General features: G+C 40.4%; 1 protein-coding gene across 1 annotated transcript in view; it reads right to left on the bottom strand.

Annotated features, from left to right (window-relative positions):
* Positions 1-2,563: 2,563 nt before the first annotated feature.
* GALNTL6 (polypeptide N-acetylgalactosaminyltransferase like 6) overlaps positions 2,564-18,421 on the bottom strand; it is a 500,857-nt gene continuing 484,999 nt past the window's right edge. The window contains exon 12 of the mRNA XM_075091134.1: positions 2,564-13,808. Within this exon, the coding sequence (XP_074947235.1) occupies positions 13,641-13,808 (168 nt within the window). The 3' untranslated portion in view covers positions 2,564-13,640. The remainder of the gene's footprint in view (positions 13,809-18,421) is intronic.

Genomic DNA, 18,421 nt, shown 5'->3' with positions numbered 1-18,421 from the left:
TTTTATTTTCCCCTGCCAGAATGAAAGTTTACCCTGGCATTTCCTTAAATTAGAAGCTTATTAGTTCTAAGTAACAAGACACATTTAACTAAGACAGTGGTGAAGGTCACTTAACAATCACTTAAAAGCAGGGGGAAAAAATTTAAAAGCCAAAAGAGAGGCTAACTAGAGAAGTCCAAACACAAACACCCCACCAAACACACTCTTCTGCTTCCTCTTCCCAAAGCCTCCAGCTGAAGAGGTCACTACAATCCCCCTTCAAAGCTGAGGAGCAGACCCTGCTGCTGACTGGGAGTGTCCAGGTGTGTCTCCTTCCCACCTGGCTGGGGCAGCTTGTCAACCAGAGCTCATAGCATTACCAGGTGTGCAGACAGGCAACATATCTCCAAGTGGCACAAGGAATTACTGGTCAGAGAAGCAGGGATGTAAGTTCTACCACTGAGCTAATAGGCAGCTACTGCCCGAGCTGGTGGTGCCACAGGCTTTTCACAACAGAAACTCAGGCTGTGGGCAGCTGTGCCGTGCAAGCGCTTCTGAATGTCTGCTGCTAATGTGGAGCTATAGGTGAAGGTTGAGATCTTGTAGCTGCTGTTGGCTTCCTCTGTTGGAAGAGTCTCCCTCCTGCGCGAGGAGCTGCCCAGCCGAGATGATCACAAACTGCCCTCACCCTTCCCCATCCATGGGCATTGCAGAGGAGGGAGACAGACAAGGAGGTAGGAGGCAGGCCTAAGCCTCTGCTTCCAGACTATCAGGAATATGTATGACAGCAGTCTCAGCCTTTACAGAAAAGAAGGGTCAAAGGAGAAATCCACTCAGCCTCCTATGTCACTCTTCCCATGCTGAAATGCTGCATTCTGAGTTAACAAATGTGCATCAGAAACTGCTGTGTAACTCCTGTCCGTTGCTTGTCCCTGCAACCAGGGGCAAGGCACTGATTTCAGAAGGAGGTATAATCCATTCTTTTCTCCCCACTTCACGACTTACTACACTCCTGATGTGTCTTTACCTGCAAAAGCTCTTTAAAGCTTTGAAGGTTTGCACCTGATGTTATCAAAGTAATTAGGTAATTGATACACAATTCATATAAGGCACTCTGGTTTCTTTATACATGGTGCTTTCCCCAGGCTGTGAACTTTAAGTGATGCAAATGGGAGAACCTCTGTTGTTTTACTGTGTTTAACTTTAGGCTAAGTTAAAATTGATGTCTAATTGTTTTTGATGTATTTAAAGTACTTTATTGTTCTTTTAATAATAATTTTTCTTTGATCATAGTTGTTCCCTTGCCAAAGGTAGTGCCTGTAACATTAATGACTCCAGCCTCATTAGGGATTTGATAAGAGTTTTTGTTCATCAAATTCCCCCTCAGTTGTATTTTGTTTTGTTGATGTAATCACCATTTCAGTTTCTCATCATTCTGGAACAATATTTACCAAAGTTTTCTCAGTGGAACTGCCTTTAAGGAATGAGATCTAAACAGTTTACATGGAAAGTTTAGATGGAAAATAACAGGGTGGGTTTGGTGGTGGTTTTATTTTTTTTGTTTTTTGGTGGCTGGGGATGCCTTCAGTTTCCATTTGACTGCAGCACACTTTTAAGTTCTCTAGGCAAGTAATAGTCATGTATTTTCAGTGCATGCTTACAGTTTTCTTATTTTTCTACTTTTGACATTCAGAGGTCTTCAGAAGCAATGTTCAGTTTAATTGTTCCCTCAGAAAGCTGCCTGAATAAATAAAAATTAGACTATGTCCAGTTAAATCCTACCACAACTCTGTCATATGCTGTGGACGTCAGGGATGAATTTAACCGACCAATTTAGATTGGAAAGTTTTATGGTAGAGGTACAGCACTGAAGAACTGAAGTGTATGGGTATGCATGGAATTCAGTTATAGGGCTTAAAGTAGAGATGCAAATAAAAAAAGAAAAATCATTCCTTTAAAGATAAATAAAATAATAGGTAATAAGCAACTCTTCCTTCCCAAGTCTCTAAAGATTATTGATTGACTCTTGCTGTTTCCCTATATGACTCCTAAACATCTGCAGTGTGGGTACCCACTTTCAGTAAGCTAATCTTCCTTGGGAAGGTGATGTCTTTTATATCTTATCAGCTGTAGATAGAAGAAGAACCAGTGGTGCTGGGAATTTCTAGTATGGATTTTTTCTGTGTGTGTGTGTGTGTGTGGAAGGGGGACAAATAAAGCTCTACTTACATGACTTTTTACTAAAATTGAGTCCTCACTGACTACTTCTATGCTTCTGTACTTGTCACTTGAGGACTATTATGTGTGTGCAACTGTTTTGTCCACACTTCTGTATTTGCCTCTTATTTAAGTGGCCATTTGAGATATAAGTTCTGATACTGCCAGAGCAAACAGTGCTCTTCATTGCAGAAGCGAACTTTGGTTTCTCTTTCTGTTGATACTACACAGCCAGTGTAGTATCTGCTGCCCTATGGTCCTGGGCAGCCCTGCAGCTCGTTGGGCTTGTCTGGTCCTTCACCCACTCAACATAGAAGGTTATTTTAGCAGCAGTAGATGTACAACAAATTGAAACATTAATGCTGTAGCTTCTGAGAGGTATTTATTCATTCAGATAATGGTAATTTTTTTTTTTAAACTGGACTTCAGCAATCTTTTACTTTGTATTCCGTCACATAATACATTCAATATAAAATAGGACAGGTGTACAATTTTATTCCATAGTTCAGCTTCTTAATTACAGTCTAGAAATTTACAGGCATGTGCTTTCTGCAAATCCTTTAAGCATATCTTGAAAACGTTATTTTAATGCATCAGTAAGTTGGTCAAAATTTCTACAGCTGTTGTTTAATAACATCTAAGCCAACTATCTCAGACTAGTCAGCACAGAAGTGTATGTTTTCCTTTTACTTATTATAATGTATATATTAGTAATTGTAGTTTATTGTATAATACTTGAAATGCACACACCTGAAAATATTTTCCCCATTTTTTTTCAGAGAGCTATATTTCCTAAATTACAATAACCAAAGAATTTCACCTTGATTCCCAGAAAATTAGACAACTCCATCTCACTTGTTGATTGAGCTCTACTAGCCACCTATCAGCCAAGCTCATCACTGGCTGCCTTGCCTACTAGCGCACTGGATAGGGATTACACAAAGTTGTCTCCAGCTCTTCTCGGCCCTTTAAAAATAGTTTATAATAGTTGTATTACCAGGGAATGTTTTATCCTGAATGTTGTTTAACAGTGAGTGAAGGCTGTAACTCCAGACTCTCAGAAAAGTGAGAGAAATGGATATTTTGCAGGATACCTGCAGGAAAGGGTGTTTATTCGCAGAGATGCCTGGAAAACACTCTGACCATCAGAAAGGCTAGTTGATAAACAGAAGCATCTCAGAGGCTCAGAAGGGACTACAATTTCTATTTTGCCACCTAATGCTTAGTAAACCCTGTGTGTATTTACGTGGACTGGAGTGCTGTGAAGCAATAAGACATGTACAATGGACCAGATCATCTGAAGAGCTGGTCAATACCAAGCTACATCAGCCAACAAAGCTTGAGGTGGAAAACTGCAGGTCAGGCCAAAGTCAGAAGGAATGTGCCCCTTGCAGGGACAGCAACTGTGGAGAAAGACTCCCAACCCCAAAGATCAGGCTTATAGAGCCACGGTGCAGACTTGTTTGGAAAACTGGCAGCAGAACCCTGCTGAAGCATCATTATCCTTCCAGGTGTAGATTACCATGATATATTTTGATATAGAGCAGTAGCTGCAATTTGGAGGCTGATATGACAGGAATAAAGGAAAACAAACTTTAGGGGAGCTTATCTTTTTTCTATATGAAATCCCTCTTCCTTGGCTAACAATCCTTTTAATAGTGCATTTGTACAGACTTCACACTGGTACTCTGATTTCCTAGGGACTTGTTCAGTGAAGGGACAGGATACATCCTCTATCCATGTGTTCTGATTACAAATAAATGACTCTGGGGGTATATAAAAACAAATAGGAAATAAATGAAAGGGTTCTCTTCTAACAGGAAAGAAAAGGTAATGTTTTACTGCCATATCTCCAAATGCAGCTTTGATAATGAGAATCATGGGGATATCTTTTTATAGATATTAACTTTGCTGACATACTGGGGGATAAACTGGAGGCCCGTACAGCTGAAAGCAAAAGCTGCTGCATGTTGGACAATCTCTCTCTTTTTGGGGTTTTGTAAAAAAAGCCCCTCTGCAGCTCGACAAGAGGTTAACCTGTATCGTCAGAGTCATCAGTAGCCATCGGAGGTTACACATCCACTTCAGAATGGAAATAATGCCTTCAGTTAAAGTTGTTATAACCCCTTGGTTGCTTATACTAACAACATTTTAATATAACTCTAACTCAGTTTCTTATATCTACATTAGCTCAATAAGGATAGTCACAAGTTAAAACCTGTTTGCCAAGGTTAAGTTCAGCTGCTTCTAAACATCTGTAAGCAGCATATCCACCGAATAAGAAGCTTCTGTTCTTACATATTCCCCTCTCTGGGTAGAATTGATTTTTGAAGATGGGTGCGAAAGTAGATCACCAATGCAATTTTCTCCCCCAAAGATGTTTGTCTGTCTGTGCTAGGAGCTATAAGTCCTCTATGGACAAAATCTGTAGCGAGACTGACCCATAAGGACAGAACTTCTCCCTTCTCCTCAGGTGCCTTTCTCCTCCCCACCCCTCTGCTAGCACAAGCTGCAGCAAGTGAAGTACCCGAGGCAGAAGGGCTTGTAGCTCTGCCAAGTCAAGATCAAAGCAGCTTTAGTCACTCTTATCTTAAGGGATCTGCAAAAGCAGAAAAAAACCTCTCAGCAAAAACCAGAAAGGAGGGAAGAAAGAGGGCAGCATTCTGGCAGAATCCTGCATATGGGGAGCCAGCAGAAGGAAAGAAACACTGAAAAGGAAAAAGAATGAAGAAAATACCTGAACTGGATAGAAAGAGGTGAATGCTGCAATAAGTCTATGAAGGCAGAGCCATGCTGTTCTTTTTTTAAGAGCTGTATGTGATGTCTGAAGAGAAACACATGTGTTGTCTTGATCCACATAGGGAGTAGGCAGAGATATTTTGTACTGATCTGGGTTGAGACTTCCCAGAAAATCTAGCTACACACTTTTCCTCTTTCACAAAAGCCTAAGGTGCAGAGAACTATTAATCTGAGGTAAAATGGTGACCGTAAGATTCTGCTTCTACACACTATCAACAAAATATCCTCAGGAACACACATACATACCTTTGGTGGAAAACTCAGCACTTGCTTGGTGTCCAGCAAAGCTTTGCTCTAGTTGCACTCAGTATTTCATGATCAATACATTTCAGATTATGCAGTTCTCTTTATTCTAAATTTAAGTCCTTTGCAGGAGGAGGTGGAACTGATTGCATCTCAATTCCTGAGTATTTGTGATGGAAATAAACATGCAAACCCTGGTTTGAAGAGGTATCCAAAATTATCAATGGCTGACTTTTTTAGGTCATGCTGCCTTCATATCCAGAAATAAACCCAACTCCTACGTCTTCCCTTTTACCACCTACTTCCTCCTTCCTTTCTCAATTAAACTGCCAACTCCTAAGCTCACCATTTGACCTTTCACCTCTGAGCAAGCTCATGATTCCTGATCTTCTTAAACTAGGCTCATTACCATCAATCACTCCTTTAGGCAAATGAAACCTTTTTTCACAGAGGGATTCGAGAGGCCTACAGATCTTTCACGCTGATAATATTTAGTTCTGGTGCCAGTTGGGGTTTTTGACAAAACTGTGCCTAGTAGTGGTGTTTTGTGACAATTAGATGCTCCAAGCTGATCAACAGAAATTTGCTTGGGCTGTGATTCCTTCCAGCTTGAGTCATTTAGTGGGAGAGGTGAAGGATTCATTTAATTAAATCGACTAAACCTTTGGCAAAGTGTTAGGGATAGTGCCAAGGTTAATAAAGGCTAAGGTTAACGAGGACCAAGTTTTCCTTTCCTATGTCTTAATGTCTTTTAGATAGTACCACTTACCAAACTTGCCTCATTGCAGCTCCCCTCACATCCCTTACACTGCCCATGATATCTGCCTCAAATCTATTCATCTATTCCTCTGCTTTTCTAAAATGGATCATTGTGACTTTTTCTACATCTTCTGCTGAGTACGAGCTTTCCTGCTGAATGGCATTACAAGGCTCCTTCTACTTCATATATTCTGTGAAGCTGGGCATCTACCACAGTGGCCACACAAAAGAAGCAAACTTCTCTTTGTGTGTAATTGACCTGCTTGACAGTACTGTGGACATGACACCTTTAGGTAACCACAAGTTCTAACTGTTTTAACCCATGTCTTTGTTCCCCTGTTGTCGGCATTGTTTACATAAGGGCCATTGAAGCACCTATTGCACTACCAGGTACCACAAAAGAGACAAAAATACTAAGATAATGTGAATCTTATAAATAACTAAGACTCTTAAAGCATACTAGACTGGAATGTTTGAATGCAATTTTTTTCAGGAATTGTTCGTAGAAAGTGATTTTTTTATTTCCCCCGGCACCATGCTGTCCATCTACTGTGCCAAATGATAGCACATCATTTTCAGAAGTCCTGCCTTGGGAGTAGTACCACTGATACTAATGATACATTGAAAGAATAGAAAGCCACCACACAGAGCAAATATATTTTCTGAATGCTGCTGAAGCTTTGGAAACATGATGCATTTTTCTGATCATCTCTAGATAAAATTTTTAATTGCTTGCTTGTTTTTACATAGGTTTCTTAGATAGTTTTTAAAGGGTCTTTTTCCCTCTGATTAGATTTTCTTCAGTCCGGTGCATTCCGAATTATAACAACAGAAGATAACATATGAAGGGACCTGGAGTTATTTAGTCTGGAGAAGAGGAGGCTGAGGGGGAACCTTATCACTCTCTACAGCTACCTGAAAGGAGGTTGTAGTGAGGTGGGTGTTGGTCTTTCTCCCAAGTTACTAGAGATAGAACGCGAGGAAATGGCTTCAAGCTGCATCAGGGGAGGTTTAGATTGGATATTAGGAAAAATTTCTTCACTGAAAGAGTGGTCAGGCATTGGGACAGGCTGCCCAGAGAGGTGGTGGAGTCACCAACCCTGGAGGTATTTAAAAGATGTGTAGATGTGGCACTTCAGGGCATGGTTTAGGAGGCATGGTGGTGTTGGACTGACAGTTGGACTTGATGGTCCTAGAGGTCTTTTCCAATCTTAATGATTCTATGGTTCTAAGGACAGGGAGGTGATTCAAGACAGCCAGCATGGCTTCACCACAGGCAAGTCCTGCCTGGCCAACTTAATGGTCTTCTGTGATGGAGTGACTACATCAGTGGACAAGGGAAGAGCTACGGGTGCCATCTATCTGGGCTTCTGTAAGGCCTTTGACGCGGTCCACCACAACATCCGTCTCTCTAAATTGGAGGGATCTGAATTTGATGGATGGACTGTTTGTTGGATGAGGAATTGGTTGGATGGTCGCATGCAGAGGGTAGTGGTCAACGGCTCAATGTGTTGATTGGTGACAAGTGGTGTCCTCCAGGGGGTCTGTATTGGGACCAGTACTTTCAATATCTTTATCAGTGACCTAGACAGTGGGATCGAGTGCAGCACCCTCAGCAAGTTTGCCCACACCACCAAGCTGAGCGGTGCAGTTGACATGCCTGAAGGATGGGATGCCATCCAGAGGGACCAGGACAAGCTTGAAAAGTGGGCCCACGTGAACCTCATGAGGTTCAACAAGGCCAAGTGCAGGGTCACGCACCTGGGTTGGGGCAACCCCTGGAATCAATACAGGCTGGGGGACGAAGGGATTGAGAGCAGCCCTGTGGAGAAGGACTTGGGGGTACTGGGGGATGAAAACCTGGACGTGAGCTGACAGTGTGCACTTGCAGCCCAGCAGGCCAACCGTATCCAGGGCTGCATCAAAAGAAGCGTGGCCAGCAGGTCAAGGGATGTGATTCTGCCCCTCCACTGCACTCTGGTGAGACCCCACCTGGAGTACTGCATCCATCTCTGGAGCCCTCAGCACAGGAAAGACATGGACCTGTCGGAGACCGTCCGGAGGAGGGCCACAAAAGTGATTAGAGTGATGGAACAACTCTCCTATGAAGAAGGGCTGAGAGGGTTGGGGTTATTCATCCTGGAGAAGAGAAGGCTGCGGGGAGACCTTATTGCAGCCTTCCAGTACTACTTAAAGGGGGCTTACAAGAAAGACGGGGACAAAGTTTTTAGCAGGGCCTGTTGTGATAGGACAAGGAGTAATGGTTTTAAACTACAGGAGTGTGATTTAGACTGGATAGAAGGCAGAAATTTTTTACAATGCGGGTGGTGAAACGCTGGAACAGGTTGCCCAGAGAGGTGGTCGATGCCCCATCCCTGGAAACATTCAAGGTCAGGTTGTCCGGGCCTCTGAGCAACCTGACCTTGTTGGAGATGTTCCTGCTCATTGCAGGGGGGGGTGTGTTCGGTGGGTGGTGGTGTTGGACTAGATAACCTTCAAATATCCCTTCCAACTCAAACCATTCTATGATTCTATGAAATATGAGTTTACAGGATATCTCAGGACAGATTTTTTGTATTACACATTGTTAAAAAAAACCTTTGTCAGCAACTAACTATAAAGATTCACTAAAATTTGATTTTAAGAGTAAAATTCTTAAATAGAAAGCACTATACACTAACAATTTACTAAACTATATTAGGTAATAATCTAAAATTTTTCAGTAAATTGATACTATTTTAGGACAAGAAGTTTAGCAAAATCTCTTGATACACGAGACACAATAGCCAAGTATTTTCCCATGGGTTTTTTGTTACCTTTTGGCTTATATGTGCTAATTTTTAAAAGGTCTTTCAAAACTTTATTTCAAACAGGGCAAGATTCACAAAATGTTATATAAAAGCACTCTTGGACCCTTGTGCTCTTTCTAAGAGGATATATTAAACAGATTTGGAAGGGGCTTAAACAAATGAATTAATGAACTTTATAATACTAATAACAGCTATAATAAAAGCCACTTCTGATTAGCTTTTTTGTTTTCAGGGCTTTTGAAATGTTTTCCCTACTAACCTTGATGGATTAAAACCAAAAATTAATCTATTATATTTTTTTTTAATGTACATCATGTGTTCTCTTGAAATATACTCGTCTAACAGCATTAAAGATTGATGCTCTTTAAACACAAAATGAATTCACCCTGGTGGCAGCCACATTGAAAGCCTCCCAATACTACCTTCCTAAAATGCTCCATCCCCACTCTGTCTGGGTAGGTTAAAGGGTCCCACTCAGTCCCTTGCAGAAGTTACCAGTAAAAATGCAAATTAATTCTGATTATGAATACTTTTTTTTTTTTTAAACAAAGGTGACTCCACTCTTACAGAGGCACAACCCATCAAATCAATTTGGTTAAGCTATTTATATACATTTCCTCTATGATCTTCTGTGGCATCCAATTTCACTGAGGTCTTGAAGACATTGATGCCTGGTAAATTGCCATTAATCAAAGGTTGTTAAGTGCTTGTCAGCTTCCTTTCAAGCTTAGTCTATCATGAGGGAGACCTAGTTCAGTAGCTACAGACCATTTATTCATAAACCGGGAACACCCAGGAAGTATGCATTGTATCATTAAAATATCCATAATGTTGCAGAAACATTTGTTCTAAAGCAATCTCATTTTTCTGAAATAAGACTGTGCCCAATGAAAAGTGAAGTCTTGTCATGCCTCTGCAACAAGCCTGCTCTCCAACATGTGAAATGCTTCATTTCCCTGCTCCTCCTCTCTCCTTGAAGCCTTCTCCCCCAAGGCCTCTGTTTAGTTTAGATTCTGGAATATATGCAGGGAAACACATGTGATTTTAGAGTTTTAGTTGCACTTGGTGTTTACTCCAGTTTTCCAGTTGTTCCTCCTTTAGTAGTAGTTTGATGGTCACAAAAAAGAGTCAAATAATCTTAAATGGAAACAGTAGGTGCTGATGAACTCTTAAGATACAAAGATCTTCTTTTCAGGCATGTTGATTAAAGCCCTTTCAGCCATAAAGTAATTAATTGAAAAAACCTGAAGCAAGTCATCAGTTGGGGCAGATCAGTATAGCTCCACTGAAATAATGAGCCCACAGCAGTTAATGCTACCTGTGCCCTAGATTCAAAATATATACAGAACTATCTGGTATTTTAAAAAAAAAAATTCTGTGAAGAAACGCCATAATCTTTTAAAGAAATGCATATTAAAGCTAAATGCTCCTGGTAAAATATGAGTGGATGATAGATCTGTCCACCTATCACGTGGGTTCAGATGTTTGTTGGGAGGAAAAGAGATGGTTGTAGGAAGACTTAAAGAAATTCTGAATGTTAAATTAGTCATGGAATACTGCCATCAGTGGAAAGCTTTGGAGAACACCCAAGACACAATTTAATTTAGAGGTAGGGATGATCATTTATTATTAATAATACCTTCTGTTGAAGAAGTCCTGTGCTTAGCAAGTCATAACCATTTTGCAAATCCATCATCCCAAATGTTACAGGGAGCAGCTCTGAAGCACTCTGTCCCTAGGGCCGCCTTATACCCATAGTAGGAGGATTACAGTTGTCTGTGGTGAGGCTTCATGCCAGCTTTTTTTTTGTCTCAGTTTTTAAAAAAGAGAAATTTGCTTAAGCTGAAAACAGTGAGATAACTCTCCTCACCATTAGTCTAATGTGTCCTACCATTTTTTTTTCTGTGCAGTTCTGGTTATACTAAATATTTGAAAGATCAGCCCATGAAGTGAAAACAAACCTCTCCCCTCCATCTACCTCTTTCCACTGGACACATATACATATGTATATATATACACACACATGTGTGTGCATGCACGTGTTTCTATGCTGCACTGTGGCAAGTTCTTATTAAGATTTCCTCAAGATATGCACTTTCATTTAACCTTTATATTTCCAGATTGATCAACAGTTGCTCACTGTTGACCCACCACAAACTCTTTTTCATATATTTTGCTTATAAAACCTGAAAGCATTACGTAGATCATATTTTTTCTCCACAGTATCTGAATATTAGTTATCTGGATTGTTTTCTGACAAGGACTGCTAGAGTTTACAATTAGTGTCCAGTTACGAGTAAGGGGAGGGTTTCCTTTGGCAGTGCAAGATGCTGTGCAATTTTACTCAACGAAGGGTATAAAAGGCATAGAAGTTCTTTGCCCCAACAGCAGTCTGCTTCCCTTTAGATATTCCAAAATCAGATCACTGAGATGCAGTCAGACACTGAATGATATAACCATACCAATCTGTGCATAATATAAATTGCTTAGCTGGTTTAGCAATTCTCCTTTGCCTCTCTATTTTGGGCATACGGTGTTGCTTCCAGGACTTGGACAGTTTGGGGCCAGTTAGAATCAGCAGCTTGAGGGCTGCATTTACATTTTAGGCAGCCACTTTCTTCTTTTTCCAAACACTCTTTCCTCATGTTCAGGCTGCAAATAAATGGTGCCGCGAGCACTGCACCTGGGAAGGCTGACAGTCTGCAATGTCTAGTCTGGTTCTGTGTACTGATAGCTAAACAAATCTGAAGTATCCTCATACAGTAGCCTTACTGCTCCCATTCCTGAGTGCACCATATCTTCAAATTTATTTAAACAATACCTAAACAAGCTCACTTATTTTAAAATCATAAAATGAGAAGTCTAACTGCACCGACACAATTCTTTCAGATTATTTGAAAGACCTCTTCACTAACTTGCAGCAATTGCTCAATATATGGGTGCATTTCACCGTTTTCCAAGTGTACGCATCCTGGATACTACAGGATCTCATTCCCCTCCTAAAAAGTTCCTATGACCTACAATTTTGGGTCTTAATCTACAGCTACACGGTGCTGCCATAAAATCACACACAGTTATTGGTACTAGAACCATCCTCTGGATGCAATCAAAGCTCTTTGTGCATAAACACAGCTTAAGGAGCAATAAACAAAACAGTCACCCTACTCCCTCAAAACAAGGTAGATTGCACATCAGTATTTTGGTTAGTCAGCCACCTCTCCAGCAATCAGAACAAGCAACTTAATTACGTACGATATTTTTGGAACCTGAAAGCACTTACAGCCACTTCTTAGAGGATGTGATCTATCTGCATTTATGGTGCTTTCATCTGTAAATTCACCTTTCAAGTAAAAGCAGGTCACATACTTTATATAAATTTATACTTGCTCCTACTTTGAAAAATCCCAAACCTATCAATTATGTTCCACACATCAGTATTAACTGATTTCTGCTGAGAAGAATCACAGCCCCCACCCAGCAAGTTTTAGAGGCCTCTCATGACAACAGCTTGATGGGTCTGAGGGACACCATGGGCCATAATGATCACCAGCGTGACAGAAGCGTGTCTTACCCTGAATTGCGCCTGTGCCTGAAGTACCAAAATATTGTAACATTTAACTTGTTCGCACCTCTTGTTTCCTCCGTCGTGAGATCTACAACACCATTCAGTTGCTGACTCTGTAAAGTTCATGCCATTTCCATCATGGATTTCAAAAACTCTGAAACCACCCAACTAGTTCCATGTCAATTTTTCTCTCCACTCCTATCCATCAAGAGCACTGCAAGATCTCTGCAAGATCTTTTAAGCTGCGCTGCAGGGAGTCAACACGCTTTTAGGTGATGGCAGCGTACCAATGTTAATTTGACTAATTTAGTTCAGCATGCAGTATGCAATTGTTTCCTACCCTCCTGATGTTTTTTTTTTTTTTTTTCCCCAGCCTATTTTCAGTTTAATTTCTACTTTGGTAAGGATTTTACCTTTAGAAAAGATAGCTAGTCCACAAGCCTTCCATTATGCTGCAGCTGCTGCTGTTATATTTGTCACTGAAAAAAAAAAATCTCACCTTGTGTGACAATGGGATTTGAATTGTAATTGCTAAATATATCATGTATAGAAATTTGATTGCTTTACTTTTTTTTTCCTGAAGGGGGGAAATGTGAGGGCAAAACCTTACAGTTTATTTCATGCTTCACTACAGTGTAATTCTAGACCCTAAGATTTCTACCATTCCTATTTTGGTAATGAATGGAATGTAAAAGGGAGGTATTTAAAATTAATTGCAGCAGTTCTGAGGGTTAAACCTGCTTAACCCAACCTTTTATTAAAAGAATGTCAACAGAGCATATATCTTGTCTAGGGAGTGCTGGGACGTCATTATTCTTCTACCAGCATGTTTAGTTCTAAAACCTGGGATTTCTTCAGGTTCCTGTAGCTGTCATGCATACCGTATACCCATCCCAAATTACAGTGTCTGTTCTGAGCTACTCACTACAGCAGGATTTGACCTGAGAAACTCTAAAGTTTTGTTTTACTTTATTAACTTGGAGTACTTTTAAACAGCTTTTAAACAATTTTTTTCCCTCGACCAGCAAGGGAATTTTCAGCCTGAAGTTCTCAGCAGCATCCGGTGAGGCTCTTGGCCAAGTTCTTCAGATACTGTACATCCACAAGGACAGCCTGCTGGCTCTTGCTGTGGCATTTTCTTAATCCTCAGAACAGATTTCCTGGATCTAGGAAATTTAATTCCTGACTCCTTCGACCCAGATGCTGGCGAAAACGTAGTCTGCAGTCTGTACGTAATTGGGTATGTTCATATTTTTTTTTTCTTCTTTCTAGGAACTGGCCTTGCTGTTAAATTTTTCTAAAACAGTCACATTAATATGTTCAAAAATCCACTGTTGAGTTTCAGATAAAGGATCACATCTGTTCATGAAAATCTTCTTCTCGGCTGGGTTGCAATCTATGCAGCTGCTGCTTACCGGATGGAATAAAGTTTTGTCCTACAGGAATGAGAAAAAAATAGAATTAAGTAGCAAATGCCAAGTCATCGGAAGTATTCTCATTTTACAGAACATGGATTAATGCAGCCCAATCTGAAATGATTTTGTGGTCTCTGTGTGCTAACCTTGTGTAATAACCACAGCTATTATTAGGAAGCTGTAGAGAATGGAGTGTTTTTTTCCCTTGGGTTATTATCCTTCACAAAATTGGGGATTCAAGAAAAAATGAGGAGACATCTTCTTGTCTTTGACTAAGAAACACATAATATAATAAAAAATAGAATGTATTTTAATGATTTTTGCATATCATGTGCTTCTCTGGATCCTATTTAAATGTCTGAACCTGAAAAGTGGTGTGTTTTTTGTTTGGATTTATTTTTGAGAGTTTCTGCCGTGCTTCTGTGCAGGAGGATCTGTAACAATCAGTCTGGAAAACGGACACTCTTAAACTTGAGGAGGATGTTAAACAGAACTTATTAACTGAAGTGGTGTGATGGACAGACCGACCCAGGACTGATGATCTCAGTTCTCACCCCATGAAATGCAGACATTGCCTGTGGCCTCGATAAATTCAATCACTGAAACAGGCTCTCGTAGTAAGAAGGAAATCCTAACACTGTTTTAGCTCCCTGTGGAGGTTTTGTGAGGATAAGCTTGGATCAAGTTGCTTTAGAAAGGATATTTATGACGATTAGTTTTATAATTTTTACTTCACAAAACTGGACCGAATCGTAAAAATAACCTGTGAATCTTTGGTAAAGCAGAAACTACCCAGACGAGCCATCGGTATTTGCGGGTTGGGACGTTTCAATATACTTAGTTTTTGTCAGCAAGTGTTTGAGAGAGACAGATGTGGGAGTGATTAGATGGTTTGAAAATTTCCAGGGACTATGCATTTACTATATCTGTAGAAATAAATTTCAGGTTACTCTCCGTAAAAGGCATCCAGGCTTTTCCACTCTGTGCCAGACATGCCCTGTCAGTATTTTAATAGTAATCCAGGATATGCCTGCTTACCCAGTTTGTGAGAGAAAAAAAAAAAACAAAGCGACTTGTCAAATTGCAACTGATTAAAAACTCACAGAAACACTCTGGGTGCTGACCAGCTATTATACAGAAACCTCCCTTTAACTAAAACTAACCCACATTCAGAAAAGAAGTATGAAGACAAAAGTAAATACCAATAAGGAATAGTAGCTATTTAAAAATACCTTTGAAAAGGAAAGTTGTTTGTTTGTGGTTTTTTTTTTTTTAATTTAGGAAAGGTGAAATCGATTGATTCTGAGGGATGTGAAACACTGGTAAAGTACAATGTCCTTTTCCCCTTTTTTTATATTAATATATGCAACAAGGAGCAAAGTCAAAAGCATCTCGTGCTCTGACTGAGGGTGATGGTGCTACCTGGCTGCCTTTTCACAAGCACCAGTTTTCACCTCCAGCACCTGCTCTTCCCCCAAAACAGTGGGTAAACACATGTACATGCAAGATTGTAATTCAGAGGGATGCTGTCAAAGCTGATGGGACTAAACCGAATGGGTAGAGGCCTTTCCGTCATGCGGTTTTGCTCTGCGAGGTGAGCAGGCAGGATACTTGATCTTGCAAGAAGGGGATCACTGTACTGTGTACAAAGGGCTGTCATGTCCTTGCCTGGGAGGTGGGCCTGCAAGAACTCCCAAGCACCCTACGGGGTGGTGCCTGCACCCATTTGCACCTTGCCAGCTCCTCCTGTGCTTCTGTGAGAGATGGATGGAGTGGCACTGCCTGAAACCAGGACACAGTGGCTGTGCCACAGCCACCCCACCTGCTGTGGGGCCTCGGAGGAAGGTGGCATCTGGTTTTCCTTGCGTCATAGCTGGGCATAAGGATCAGCCAGGCTATTAGGAAGCCAAAGCTGGAATACTAGAAGCTTTAATAGGATAGCTGGTACAAGAAGAAAGGAAACTGCTTCAGTACAAAAAGCATGCTATGAAAAACACTCGAGCCTTTCTAAAGGGAGCTGGCAGTCTTTCTTCTCACAGAAATATCCAGGGGATGCAATTTCTGAGTGAAGCATTGTTGGTGCTTTCTTTTAGAAAGTCTGGTTATTGGGAAAGAAGAGTGTCTTTTAAGAACAGGGACACAGTTACCACTGTGGAAAAACTTCTGTCTGACTTAGCCATATATAAAGGCCTATTAATTTATCTTCCCAAGCTTACACTGACCTAAGGTCAAAGCCTGCTGCTCCTACAGATTTCAATGGAAACAGGCTCAGGACTTTAAGGGGTAACTGTTGTGTGGATCCCCGAGAAGAACTTTCCAACAGAAATACATAAATTCCTCTTTACACCAATATTAAAAAGTCACAAGAGCTCTTGTGGAGACTTCTAACATCTGAAAAGAGCAGAGTGTTTTTTTTTTTTTTCTTCTGCATGAAGGCAAGTCTGAAGATTATTTGCAGAAGGAGAAACTTCTTTGTAAGATAATGGGCCTCAACAGTTCAGGGGGTTGGTAATGAGACACAGAGCCTTTCTTTTTTCTAGGTCACTGCTATAACTATGGCCAAGGTCAACAGCAACTGGAAGTCATTATCAGCTGGTGGCTGCAGTAGTTTATCTGAAATTAGTTGGTAGCCCCAGCGCAGTTTCAGCAGGACAGATGTCCATATGATAAAAGCCACTATCACAATGACATGTCTTCGGTTGTCTGAGGAAATAATCTATGTACCTACCGTGTGAAGAGTGAACTTATTCTTACAGTTTGTCCTTGATGCTGTCAGGAGAGTATGAGCAAACCATGCTGTTCTGGGCATGGTTTTTGACGTCGTCAGTCTAGCATCTATCATAATCACTAGGCTCAGGGTAGAATTATAGTATAAAGAAATTGATTTTGTGCAATTGTTTCTTTTTAAAGACCCACTAAATCAGACCCTTCTTGGATACTTGTGCTCTACAAATAGCACTAATGGGACTAGAGCACATAAATTGAGTCATACTTTATCAGAACCGATGTATTACCTGTCAACCAGAATGATGCTATATTGAAAACCAGAGGCATATTCCTTCACTGGGAGAAACAGAAATTTGTAGGCACTGTTGATCTTTGGCTCTGGCATATTTAGGAATCTCAAATAGAGTCAAGGCAATGGCTTTAACTTGGGAAGCCACTATTCTCCCAAATCTCAAATAATTTCAGTTTATTTACATTTATCTAATTTCTCACATTGCTCCCATCATTAATGAGAGCCCCATATTATGGTGTCAATATTCTGCCCACTCCCCCACCCCCCCCATCTCAGTATTAAGCTCACTTTCTTCTATTTCCATCTCACAGTAGTTTATGGTATTATATTACTTGGATTCATTCTACTCCATCGCTGCTTTCAGGGATTTCTTAAAGGTATACTTGGTTGCTTTACTATAGACCAGTATTTTTGATTGGTCCTAAAAAACCCAGTTACTTAATATCACAGACTTACTGGACTTTCAAACAGTTGCTCAGATGTAGTTCAACATGTAGCCGTATATGTGATGAGCAGTATGGGCATAAGAATAGTTTTCTGACACATGTTTATTAGTGGTAGTTTTTGTTTCATTCATCTGAAAAGAATCTAGTTTGCACACCCTGGGGCTGCACTGGAATGAGAAACAAAGTGCAGGTAATGGGAGTGAGCTGGAAATTTTTTCAGAATAGCACTCCTTACCCAAAGTAAAATATTAATGTATTCTACTTGGCACTAAAATATTTAAGGTGTTTTTATTTGCCAGTATCCAAGCACAGGTTGTTAGGGTTTCCATGCTATAAGAATATGGAATCTCAAAACTGTGCCTGGCTTCAAGCTGTATTTGCAGCACTTTGTAATCACTTCACAGCCCTAACTTCTTACTAGTGGCTCGACAATGCAAATGATCATGAGAAGAGACTCATCCTTAAAAGAATAAAACCCTCGTATCTTCTAGTTTGATAGGAACAGTATGACAGCATGGTAAGAAACCCTTCATAGTAAGCATCTTACAAGATACTGACAAACAAGGTAATTTTTTCTAAAACATGGGAAGAATTGTTGGCAGGATGGATACGTGACCATTAGGAGCCTACAGTTTCTGTCAATGTTGAGTGGTGCAGAGAACAGAAGAGAATTGCTGACCTGTTCTCTGTTTTTTAAAAGGAGGCACTTCTTGCCTAACCAGACTACTACTCCTATTTATTTAGGGTGCCATCCTCTAGGTAAAGGGCTCTAGTACAGATGCAGTTAAACCATCCTTTTCTTGTACAGTTTGGTTGTTTTTTTTTTTGGGGGGGGAAATGCTATGAATCCTATTGCCAAGATGCTTTCAGAACTAGATAAGGATTATATCATAAGGATTTTGGAGATATAGCTGTACCACCAAAAATCTCTAATGTAAATCTGCCCTGGATCTGAGGAAATAGACTATGTGAAACAATAAAAAATTCTGCTTACTGTGTAGCCAAACTAAATCTAAGCCTAAAGAAAACCATGTCTACATAATTCTATTATTCCAACACAGCTTCCTAATTTAAAGGTTTATGCAAACTAATCAGCTTGCTGTCAGGTTGGTATTACAGTTAAGACTGTTTCAGTACTTCCATCATAACAAAATTTTGTGGTGTTCCTT

Source organism: Phalacrocorax aristotelis, chromosome 4 (genome assembly GCF_949628215.1).
Source record: "Phalacrocorax aristotelis chromosome 4, bGulAri2.1, whole genome shotgun sequence".
NCBI classification, from domain to species: Eukaryota; Metazoa; Chordata; class Aves; order Suliformes; family Phalacrocoracidae; genus Phalacrocorax; species Phalacrocorax aristotelis.
This window is presented reverse-complemented; position numbering and strand designations above follow the sequence as displayed.